Raw genomic sequence first — 12,791 nt, forward strand, 5'->3', positions numbered from 1 at the left:
TTTCTGTATGGTATAATCAGACTGCTGAACTCATCAAGAGAATACGAAGAAATTATTTTTTAAACTATAACAATTCATAGAAAATCAGCACTTAACAGACCTAATACATAAAAAATAAAATTCACACTTACGTATGGATGGAGCGTTCTGGTGGCAAATCTGTTTCGAAATAGCCATCCTTGCAGTCCTTGCCAACTAGCTCATGGGGGTGAGGCCGATATGGCTGTTCCTTGGTGACCAGTGAAATGCGTACTTTAGCAGAGCCACTGTAGTTATTAATCTAAGATAAAAGATTAGAAAGTTCAGTCGTTTTTGGATACATAATAAGCAAAGTTTTTATACAGCCTGCAATCCCTCTGCAGGTGAAACCATGTCTGGAACTCGGTGTAACAAATCTTTTTCCATGCTGAGGCCTATAATAACCAGCATGTATTACTATAAATACTGTAAATAACGCTTTCCCTAAGTTAGGATTATATTGAAAATATAACCCCTTTGTGTACAGATCCCCATCCTACACGTACGTTGAGCTTTCCACATAAGTGGGACTCAATTTGAGGGGCCATACCATCTACCACTCTGGTGCTATGCTAAAGAGGAACGGTTTAACACCTGCACAGATCTGGAGTGTATTCTAGTATTCTAGTCCTTTGATAAAGATCAACATTAACATTTGTGCTGGTTGCAAGAAGAGGAGGAGAAAAGAAGGCTGAAGTACATAACAAGGCACTATTCTTGAAGGGTTCAGATAAGAAAAGAATGGATTAAGACACCAAGCCGTAAACCACAGCCTTAGGCAGTGAATGTTTAGGTCCCAGGATCCACAAGGCAGTATCACACACCTTAATGGTAGGATGAGTCTTGTTGGTGTCTGTACTCCTTTCGCCTGGAATACTGCCAGCTGATCTTCCTTCACATTTGTAGCGAAAACGCATGCCCCGCTGCTTCGGTTGCTCGATGATCTCCACATAGGGTGTCTGGCTAGCTGGAGGAGAGGCATCTGAGAACGAAGATGATGTTGCAACAGAAAATGAGAGATTGCCTTAGAACACTTAAAGGCATTGGATATAGAGAAGGGATGAAAAGTAGTAGGTAGAAGCAAAACTAAAAAAAAGACTAACCAAATTATATTTACAACTTAGTTTGGTAACCGAGCTGCCTGTGGAAAGCGCCGGGACACTCTTTTAGAGTAGCCGTGCGCTATACAAACTCAATATAACATAACATAACCTGAGATGGAGCAGGTACTACACTCTGAAAAGGTGGTTGAATCACCTGACAAGTTAATCCCACAAATTGCACCAAAACAGAAGTATTTCACATCTCATTTAAATGCCACCTTTTACAAAACAAATATTCTCCTCTGCTCCCACCATTTACCAACCACTCGGGCTGACAACTGGAGAAAAACAACAGGGACATAATGGCCATTAAAAATGAATTCCAAACATTTCACCAGCAACAATGGTTTAAGATAATTTTTTGGGTGAGCTACGGAAGTAAATCTACAGCGTTTGTAAAAATACATACGTATTAAACACAGAAATAGCTGGATCGGCAATTACTAAATACTACTTCTATAGCTTGAATACCATAATTTTACTCATGAACACTGAATTTCCCCACTTATATGTATGATCTTAGAACACTTCATGAGACAACGTTTAAACTAACAATGTACAGGCAGCAGTCTTTAAACTTTTGATATGCTCATCTGAGGAAAACTATGGAAAGCAAACACTGCTCCTCGGAGATACTGCTCAGACTGACAAAAAATAATTTTGTTGTACTAATCACAAGTTCATGAGCTCAACTTCAAAATGCGTAGAAAATGTATGCACTCAAACACCTCACACATCCCACTCACCATTAACCATAGTCCATGTAGATGCTAAAACTCTGATTATTTGATGTTCATTTTGCAGTAAGCTACACCTCAAAATCACAGGCACTATCAACACAGTGAAAGCCGTTCTTCAGCACAAAAACAAGGCTCAACTCCACATCCTTTCGAAATTAGCACCATCTAATACAAGTGCCACTTGTTCAAGGTCTTCTAAATAGATCTCACCAGCCATGTAGCTACAACCCAGACAAAAGACAACTTTATATCCGTACTAGAAACCCTGAATCAACCCCAAAAAACGACGCTGACACCTAGGCTTGCCGGAACCCATGCAACATGAACAAGAAGCCATCTACTGTACACCGTAGAGCCCCTCAACAACACACTGATCATTCAGTCAAGAAATTAAGAAAATAGGGAAAAATAACTCCAAGAAAACTTCATCCATCACAAAGCTTCAAACAGAATCAGTACCCTCACCAAAAATCAACAAACACTGCATCACTTCTACCCTAAATCTAACAATATCTTATTTAACAGAAAAATGCAACATTAAATTTGCTTGCAAATAAAATCAGTCCCATACAATCATACATATCTAAGAGGGGTCTTCAAAGACCCCATACCACCTGACCTCAACACGTTCAATGGTCTCAAAAACGCTTATGAAGACGATATTCTCCTTCTCATGATTAAGAAAGCGATCCCCAGTGAATGTAACAAACCCTATATTTAGCCAATGTCTCACTAGAACCACGTATCTTTCTTGAAGCATTCAACAAGGATCCAATCATCTCATAATTAAAACCTGCACTAGCAAACCCCATAGGTTTCACAAACAAAGCATGCAACGTTTTAAAAACATTTTTGCATAGGTTTGCATTATGCAAAAAACAACAGGAAAAATACAAAAAACATAAAGGAGTAGCCAAGCAGCCTAGGCTCACCAGCCTCGACACAGAAGAGCACTCCTTTTCATGCAACTGTGCATATATCATATGGAAACATGCCATCAATCACAGTGCAAGACAGCCAATGGATGAAGTGGGCTGATCCACAACTCCATGTGAAGCTTATGAGTCAGCAGGAAGCAAAATATGAATGACACGTAAAATAGATCAACTGATGATGGGAGCTATCTGAAAGGCTGTGTATGTATGTATGTATGTATTTTTATTATGAATTTTTCGGATGCAATCACTAGGCTAGACTGTAAAAGGCACTACACTGGGTCCCGATGGAAGCAGGATTCAAGTGAAAGGTTCTCTGAAATGTAATCTAGGGCTGTTCATGTCAATTAATCGATGCTAGTCAGGCTAATATTAACAATCAAAATCGACTTTTAGAAAAGTCATCTCTAGTGCAACTTTATTAATAAAAATTTGAATGGAGTAATTCCCATTGCTTTGAGAAAAGATTTTCAGCGGAACAGATAAAACTAAACACATAACAGTTTACTGAGATAATAAAAGAAACAAAGGGCAAGTCAATTCTGATGTTACCCGGAACTAAACAGCAGCATTAATCCACGCATTGTCTTTGGGAGTCACTAGACGCAAGCTTGTGGACTGTATTCACTTTCAACAGATCTTTAATCCTACTATAAACCGCAGAAAAACTAGTTTTCTTTAGGATGCTAAACTTTATCTCAACATATCATGTCATATTACATCCTGTAACAAGGGTTTTAACAACGTTTAGGAAGCCTGATACAGTTTTCCACTTTCTCAGCATGCAGTCTGTCAAAGGATCATTTATTGGCTTTATGGTAATGACCATGGTGGCATTTTCTTTAGGATAACATCCTGATCTTTGCATCATCTGAAAATCACAAGAAATGCTTCAAAAGCAGGTCAAGGTACTTTGGGCACCCAAATAACAGAGAGAGATTGGGTAGGACCAAAAGAAGGAGTTTGAACAGGAGAGGATGTCCTGCTTACAGAAAGCCCCTTTTAAATGTGTAATATTGCTTACAAAAGACTAAAGTATTTTCTGATTATTGTAGATGAGGATAAGCAGAACAACATACAGGAGGGATTTGCTTAGATGAAACATAATATTAACTTCAGACTGGGAAAAATATAAAAGACTGCACATAGCACAACAGACTGAGCCTCGCTGGAACAGACACCTAAATCAGAACCTTAGGATTCCTTGCTTGAGTGCTATTATACTTTCTGATGAAAATGTGTTGGTGATTGCAGTGGGCTTGACTGGTTTACTATCAAAGGAAGTGATCCATGCTTCTGAAGTCAAGTACATTATTGGTATTGTCTGAAACATTCGCTGCAAAGAACTACTGAAGAGAATCTCCTATGAATATTAGTAAAAGCGAGGAGATAGCCTGTAAACAGACTAAGTACATGAAATGTGATACACACTTTAAATGGGAACCCATATGAAAGATCGTGATGTAGTTGACTCCAAGCACAAGAACGCATAGGGGATTCCCTTGGGGCGAACATAAAAATATCTGCATGTAACCCTGGCACCCTCAGTCCGTATGCTTTTCCCCATCATTACCTTGTGGGTATCCTGCCATCCAGAGTCACAACTGGAAACTACTTCTGCAGCAGTTAACATCTGTATTTTAATACCAGTATCACAAAAGCATTGCTGGGAAAAGGTCAACTTACCCTTCAGTGAAATCCCAATCACTATAACAGGCTGAGGTGTGAGACTTCTAGAAACGAAGAAGTATTGTCAAAGGAATTAGTCCCGGCATTAGGTTCCAGCCTTTTAACTTTGTCAATGTATGTTTTGTTCTGACATGGTTTATGAACAAATTTATCGTTAAGGAAGCACACATTTGTCAATAAAAAAAATGGTTAAAAGCAAAAAATAAATTTTTGGTGTAAATAGACACACTGCCTTTGTAGTCACAGCACTGAAGATAAGTAGTTTGTGGATGTGCTCCTTGTGAAAGGAAAGAATGCGGTCACTCACAGTACGGTTAACCAACAGATGAAGGGGCTGCCAGATGAAGTGGGCTGCCCTCCTACTCCACGCTGTAGTGGGTCGAAGAAAAATAGGCAAGACAATAAGCTGCCACTGGATGAAGATGGCTGGCAGAAAACCCCTTTTATGCTAGTACATTCATAACGCCAAACATAAAAATTAAGTGTGCTTTGGAAGCCAGTGCACACTGTCTTAGATATGAGACTGCATCCTTTAAGTCTCCTGAGATTTCCTGAAGACTTACAGCTCAATGGTTAGAACATGCTTTGATGGAATTTGTGCTGCCAGCAAAGCACATCTACCAGCTTTGGTGGGGTTTTAATGGACAGAGCTGGAAAGCTGTGACTAGGACAGCGAGGTAGGACATAGTCGATTAGAGGCCTATGTGATTGCAAGTGCTGGTCCATGGGTGAGTATCCAGGTCAAGCTCTCCCATGCGAAACCGCTTGAGAGGAAGCTGCCTCGGAAATTAACATACCTGTAGCCCCAGCTGAAGTTGATAACATTGCAACTGACAGAAGAATCAGTTCTGTCATTGAAAGGGAGCTTGGTGATGGGGATTTAGAAGATGACCGGGGCACTGGTCAAAGTCCCATCAAAGAAGAGGAGCTGCACTGCGACACGGGAGAGGAATCATGGCAAATTCATAAGCCTTTTGTTTTGAATTCGGCGCACACAGGGAGTTCCAGCTTAAGATTGAAGCCAATATGGAGGCAAACCCTGCCCCCCGGTCTCAGGGGAGCTGCAACTCCTGATCCAGCGGCTCCTGATCCGACTGATCATTAGAATGTACTTTTTAAAGTAACCTATGCCTTAAAGAAAGGATAGCGGGCAACGGCTGCTGTATTTACTAGTTGAGCATTGCAAGCAAAGAAGAAGACAGATGCCACTAAATCTCTGTTGAATTCATTAGAGACAATAAGATTTAATGACAGAAAATGCGAGCTGTATTTTGTGTTTGGTTGGCACATCTCCGCTCAAGCACTAAGCGACAAGAAAGTGTGTAGATTGAATCTTTTAAGAATTAGTGAGAAGGTGGGTGGTTAAACAGGGAGACAAAGTATTTTCACTACTGCAGCATACAGCATCCAGGCTCTATTTCCAGAATTAAAGTGGAGTAACATTGAGCTGTTCTCATCCCTACTTCTATTTGGAGGGAAAAAAAATCTAATTATAATTAAAGTTCTTCGGTATTGTTAAGCAGCACATTCACCTCATTAAAACAGCTTAAAGCAAGCCAATGACGTTCATCTTCTGAGTCCTACACTCCCACTTAGAGACCACCACACATTATATAGCACATTGAATTGTATTGTAATTGCATTGATAAAGCGCTTACTACCCCTGACGAGGCGTCAAAGCGCTTTTTCAGCGAGTAGCATGCAACTCCGGAACCCATAAAGGATTAGTGGTGAATTAGTATAGTGAAAAATGAAAGTAATTTGAGTGGTGGTTATGTAAGTCAGTTATTTGGTTTGAGAAGGATAGTGGAGGGATAGAAAAGGGAACACGCATTTACAATGCAATGGTTTCGCCTTTTAAAAAGTTTGAGCTATTGGCATTGTAAATGACAAAATTTGTATTTATGTGTTGGTTTTGAAAACAGATAAATAAATGGCTTTGTCATTTACAATGCCAATAGTTTAATCTCTGGCAAATGCCACACAAAAACACACAGACCCACACATGTGGTATGCGCTTGAAAGCAGTTTTTACCATAATACTGTAGACTTCCGTGGACTGTGAAACAGTATGTTTGCACGCAACTGAATTTCTTTTGGAAACAGCATGTTATTCATCACGGGTCTCACTGCGATAACATTTAATGAAGAGGTCGCCTTGCGTAAAGCGCTGTGACCAACATGCAGAACGCATTTAATTAGAGTATTGGCTGCAAGGATTGTGACTCTAAAATAAGTTTAACTTTAACTTTAACATCTATACTGTGCATGTAACAGCTAATATTAGGAAACAGATGCCAATAGTTATGTTTGGTTGCGCGCTGCATGGTTCCCACTATCGTGCATCAGCTCAAAATAAAATAAAATATGTTGCAATTATAGTAACATTATAAACGTGACTCCAAATAGAGTCTAATGTCTGAGTGCCCGTAATAACGATGTAAAGTCCAGGTAATAAAAGCAATGCCTTGAAATCTGCTGCAACGCCATGCTAGGGACAGCATGCGCACCATAGAAATATGTGCCACATAACATGATGCTGGACATTGAAACACTGCTGCAATAGAAAGCTTGTGTTGTATATGCGTAAACTACCTTCCAGCACACGCCCTACAACAGCCGCTGTGTATGGGAGCGCACTATGCGTGCGCAGTCAGGCCGGTAGTATTGCTCTGCCGGTAATGTGCTTACTGCACGCACAAATGATCTTTACCCGATAGTAAATTATCCTGTTCGGGGATGTTTAGGCCCGTTTCAATTTTTTCAGGGAGAAATATAGAAATAGGTCACTTGTATGAGGCAAGGACAGACGGGGGCGAGGGATTCAACGGTTAGAAAGAATACTGCCCTTTACATAGTGGCGGGACGAGTTAAAATAGGAATGCGCGGACCGCTGAGTGTAGCCACGGAAAGCGATTTCACTGCCTTAGTGGGCAGTTCTATAGCACGCGTTCTGCCATTAACATGGTTTCGGGAACTTTTGGTACTGGAGGGGGGGGAGCAGTCGTACCTCCCTCCTTAAAATGTGCTTGTACTGTCAGAGCTGAGGTACTAACTTTGATGTGCATAGTTTAAGGATGTACATAAATATGTACTAGAATGTTGAAAACAGTATGTGAAATCATAAGGTGTAGTAAGGCCTTCCTAAAGTGGAACACCCCCGAATTCCCAGTATCGCCAATGCGGGAGGGGGGACGGGCACACGGACAGCGGGAGGGGGGATGGGCACACGGACAGCGGGAGGGGGGACGGGCTCGCGGACAGCGGGAGGGGGGACGGGCTCACGGACAGGCTCACAGACAGCGGGAGGGGGGACAGGCTCACAGATAGCGGGAGGGGGGACAGGCTCACAGACAGCGGGAGGGGGGGTGGGCTCACGAACAGCGGGAGGGGGGACGGGCTCACGAACAGCGGGAGGGGGGACGGGCTCACGGACAGCGGGAGGGGGGACGGGCTCACGGACAGCGGGAGGGGGGACGGGCTCAAGGACAGCGGGAGGGGGGGCGGGAACGGGCACACAGACAGCGGAAGGGGGGCGGGAACGGGCTCACGGACAGCGGGAGGGGGGAAGGGCTCACGGACAGCGGGAGGGGGGACGGGCTCACGGACAGCGGGAGGGGGGACGGGCTCACGGACAGCGGGAGGGGGGGCGGGAAAGGGATAAAAAAAGTATTAAAATATGCCGCTTACCTCCTAGCAGCTCTTGTAAAGTGAAATCGCGCAGCCCACCCCTGCAAAGCACACGTTGGAAATGAAACCAACATGCCGATACGAAAAAAAAAAACAACAACCGCCCACCGCCGCATGACGCACGAAAATGGGCGGAGAGGGAAAAAATAAAAATAAAAAAATAAAAATAATCGCCGGAACGCCCACGAATCGCCTCGCACAATGACGGACGCCTCTCTCTTCCAATGGCTAGCCTCAATTTATGGAGCTAGCCAATGGAAGACAGAGGCGGGACAAAGCCTAATACTATTCTTAAAAGATTTCGCCTGCGCGAACGCTGCTGCGCAACGGATCGCCAGGCGAAACCTAAAAAGGTTTGCATTTATATAGCACTTGCTACCCCTGATGAGGGGTTCAAGTGCTTTTTCAGCGAGTAGCCCGCTACTCCGGAACCCATTAAGGATTAGTGGTGAATTAGTATAGTGAAATATGAAATTAATTTGAGAGGTGGATATGTTAGTCTGTTATTTGGATTGAAAAGGATAGTGGAGGGATAGAAGAGGGAACGATATAGCCTTTTTTTGTTTTGGAGGTCATAGCAGTAGGAGACTTGGGATGAGTAAAAGGGATGTGGAGGGGGAAGAATCAGAGGGAAGGGTTTAGAAAGGCTTGTTTTGGGAGATCCGAATAGTAAAAGAGGTATGGGATGATGCAAGGAGGGGTAGAGTGGGGAAGAGTCTAGAAATGGTTATTTTGGGGACCATAGTAATGGTATGGGATGAATGAGAGAGCAGAAGTAGAGGATATATTGATAGAGGTAGAGGGTGAGAAATAGGGTAGTGCATCGAAAAGAGTAGTAGAAAGAGGTTTGAGATGAGTCAGAGTTGAGGTAGCGGATATATTAAGAGAGGTATAGAATAGGGTGAGAAATAGGGTAGTGCATTGGATATGCTGAATTAGAAGAAAAGTAATAAATATAATGATCTATAAGTACATGCAAGGTATATAGAAGCATAAAGGAAGTAAATATATGTAGATTAAAGATGCATTAAATAAACCCCGTTTTTCAAGTGTTTTTGCACTTAAAATTAATTTTGTTTTATACATACATATAATTTTTTTTGTAATTCAATAGTGAAGCGATTGTAGATAAATAGTTAGGATAAAAGATTCACTTATTTATGCAGTCACTTATATACATGTTAAAAACAGATTGTTGTAACTATCAGTAATATGTACATTTGTTTTGCAGAACTAATGAATATCATATCTTTTTTATTCTTTTATAAAACAATTATTCTACACGTTTATACAAAGCAATACACATATAAAGGTACAGATCTATAGTACAAAAATATGCTTATATACAGAGGGATATGCAGTATATTTATGTTTGCACATGGTGCTTATATGGGGAAAAGTCAATTCTTGAGTAGTTTTTTCAAGATAAGGTGGTTATCCGTGGATCTTATGTTGGTGATAAAGAGTTCCATGATTTGGCTGTTTGAACAGAGAAAGATGTGCCAACCAATGGTTTTTTCCTTGTATCTTGGGATTTTGAGGCGAGGTGCCACTCTAGAGCAAAGGTTCTTTTCTTGAATGTGTTTGATGATTTTATTCCTGATGAAGAGGGATCCTGTTCCATGTATCGCTTTGTGGGTGATACAAAGTAGCTTGAACGTGGATGTTCTGGCAACCGGTAACCAATGCAGGGCTTTCAAGGCAGGGAGATGTGGTCTTGCGGTTTTATATGTAAGAGTAGTCTGGCAGCCGAGTTCTGAATCTGTTGTAGACTTTTCATAATCGTAAAAGGTGATACGTGGTAGAGGCTATTGGCGTAATCGAGTTTGGACAGAACAAGGGAGATGGTAGCTTGGACCTTGTGAGGAAATCCCAAATGGAGGAAGATTAGTCGCAGAGTTTTTTTAGTAACAAAGCTTGATCTTGCTAGTTTGTCCACTTGGGCATTCATCGATAGCTTGGGAGTCCATGGTCATTCCGAGGTTTCTTACTTCCTTCGATACTATAGGCGGTGTTCCCGGGTCATCAGGCCAGGTAGCGAGCAGGTCATAATGTTTCTAATTGCCACATGTATTGTAAACATTCAATTTGCGATGGCTCCATGTCATCCATTGATCCACTGATGAGTTTCCAATGTATTTGGGGCACTTCAGTTGAAGGAGTATTTGCGTGTCACCTGCATAGTTATAGCACGTGAGGTGAAATTGATTGTTCAGTACAGGTAAAGACTTCGTGTAGATGTTGGAAAGCATGGGCGAGATGATACAGCCTTGAGGGACCCCTGCTTTTGTGGAGTACGGTTTAGATGAGAAAGGTGGGGTATGGATGACATTAGTTCTGTTGCGAAGGTAGGATTCGATCCAGTCTAGAGCAGTCCCCTCTATGCTGTCTTTGCAGAGTCTTTGCATTAGAGTGTCATGGTCAACCATGTCAAAGGCAACCACTAGTCCAGTCCAAGAGAAGTAGCGCGACAACCCCATTGCGATCAACTGTGTTCTTCTGGTCATCCCAGATGGCGAGGAGAGCAGATTCTGTGCCTCTTCCTGGACGGAATCCCGCTTGGAAGTCTGAAAGTATGGCATTCTCTTCAATGATTGTGACATCTGGGCGATCGCTGTTCTTTCTATCAGTTTGCCCAGGAAAGGTCCATTTGTAATCGGTCTGTATATTGTCAGGGTTCAGCAGGTCCAGGGTCCAAGTTGGTTTTCTTCAGTAATGAGCGTATGTATGACGTTTTGAGTTCTTCTGGAAATATTCTGGTAGTTAAGGAGTTGTTGATGTTTCTCTTTACGGGAGTGGCAGCAGAGGTTGTTAGAAGAATTGTCTTGAAGGTTTGAGGTGCACATGGGTCAGAAGGGCTGTTGGCAGGCCTGCTTGCTTTGACCAGGCCCATAAATTCAACGTGTGAAATGTGTTGGAAGGAATGGAGAGGCTGGCTTAGCGTATTCTTGGATTGTTGTTTTGGAAAAGGGTCAGTGCTGGTGCTTTGTCTTTGATTTAAGTAGGAGTCCAACATGTCTGCTTTGTCTGTGTAATGGTTTGCCAGATTGTCTGTGAAATCCTGAGTAACGGGATGAGCTGCTCCTAGGCAATTTAGTTCACGAAGTTCATTGAGTATTTTATAGAATTCTTTACTTGCACATTTAGCATTTTGAATTCTGTCTAAATAGTATCTTTTCTTAGCTTTTTTGATAGCAGACTTGTAAATCTGTTAATTTTCTGTAGTCGAAGTTGGTCTTGCTTGGCATGTGTTTTGAGCCAGACAAGTTGCAGCTTTCCAATTTGTTGTTTTAGGTCTTTTATCTCTGTATTTCTACAAGGTGCTTGTTTTCTTTTGTTCTGTTGTGTGGTTTTTAGTGGCATCAGGATATTCAAAGGTTCCTGTAGCTACTCAGTTTTTGAACAGAGTTTTTTGTTTCTAGATCTGTAATGGATGGTAGTTGTATTTCTAAGTGTTCGTAATTGAGTTTGTTCCACGGTCGATAGGTGGATGCCCGTAAGGTGGTTTTAGGTGTGTCTCTTAGTGTTGTTTTAGGTTGGAAAGCAAGCAAATGGTAGTCTGACTACGTGAACGGAGTTATGGTTTGAAAGCTAACTAGTTCGATATTAGCAAAAATGACATCTAGGATATGTCCAGCGTTGTGTGTGGGTTTGTGGACGATCTGATGCAGGTTCAGTGCATCTAGGCCACCGATGATTGTTTTCGGGTGGGGCATATTGGGTTTGTGAAACCAAATGTTGAGGTCACCCAGAACCCATAGGTCGGAGTGTAAGGTTATCAGGTTTGAAACCATGTCTAGAAGTATGTCTGGGAGTGTCACATTTGTAGGCGGAGGTCTGTTTTTGCGTCAGTGAGAAGGTTGTAGAGGTTTTTAGAGTGATCAAGCAATTATTAATAGACAGTTTAGAGAGTGTGCTTTTGTGATAGTGTGACTATATTTTGTAGAAGAGTGAGCCATATTTTGTTGGCTAGTAGCAGGTGTGTCCTTAGTGCTGGTATTAGCTGGATGAGGATAGCAATTGTGTAGATGTTCTGTATCGTGTCCCCCGTCCAGCAGGCTAAGAAGGCATTTTGATGGGTCTGCATGTGTAGGAGATGGAGACGGTGTTTGAGAGTGAGTTGGTGCTCTGTGCTGTTTTTGTGGTGTAACCTTGTTGTGCAGAAGACACAGAGAAGTGAAGTTGTGAGGTGTGGCACGTTGCTTATATTGTTTGCGTGTGTTTAGGGCGGAAGGTGTATGAGTTAGGGGTGGTGGTGCAGCATTTGGTTCATGTTGTAAGGTGGAAGAGAGAAAGCTTTGCATTGGAGTTTGTTCATTTGTGTAGTTTGGAAGGTGAGTGTATGTTTGTATATTGTGATGGTAAGTATTATGAGGGGCTGTGAGAGATTTTGTTGTACTGGTGTGCATAATATGTTTTGATTTCTGCGGAGTAGTGAAAAGACGACGTATTTGTTTTATGCGATGGATTTGTTTGTATAGTATTGTTTGTGAGTGGAAGTTTTGAGGTAAAGGGGATGGTGCTATGTTTGTGAGTAGAGTGTATGTTGTGTGTAAGAAGGGATGAAGTGGTGTAAAGCGTGTTGGTCTTAGACTTGTTTGATGCAAGAGGTAATA

General features: G+C 42.0%; 1 protein-coding gene across 4 annotated transcripts in view; it reads right to left on the reverse strand.

Annotated features, from left to right (window-relative positions):
* RELA (RELA proto-oncogene, NF-kB subunit) overlaps positions 1-12,791 on the reverse strand; it is a 186,164-nt gene that overhangs the window by 58,465 nt on the left and 114,908 nt on the right. For all 4 annotated transcript variants that reach the window (XM_078660705.1, XM_078660706.1, XM_078660708.1 and 1 more), the window contains exons 4-5: positions 843-1,000; positions 132-280 (exon numbers count right to left, since the gene is read on the reverse strand). In XM_078660705.1, the coding sequence (XP_078516831.1) occupies positions 132-280; positions 843-1,000 (307 nt within the window). The remainder of the gene's footprint in view (positions 1-131; positions 281-842; positions 1,001-12,791) is intronic.

The sequence above is a fragment of the Lissotriton helveticus genome, chromosome 9, assembly GCF_964261635.1.
Source record: "Lissotriton helveticus chromosome 9, aLisHel1.1, whole genome shotgun sequence".
Taxonomy (NCBI): Eukaryota; Metazoa; Chordata; class Amphibia; order Caudata; family Salamandridae; genus Lissotriton; species Lissotriton helveticus.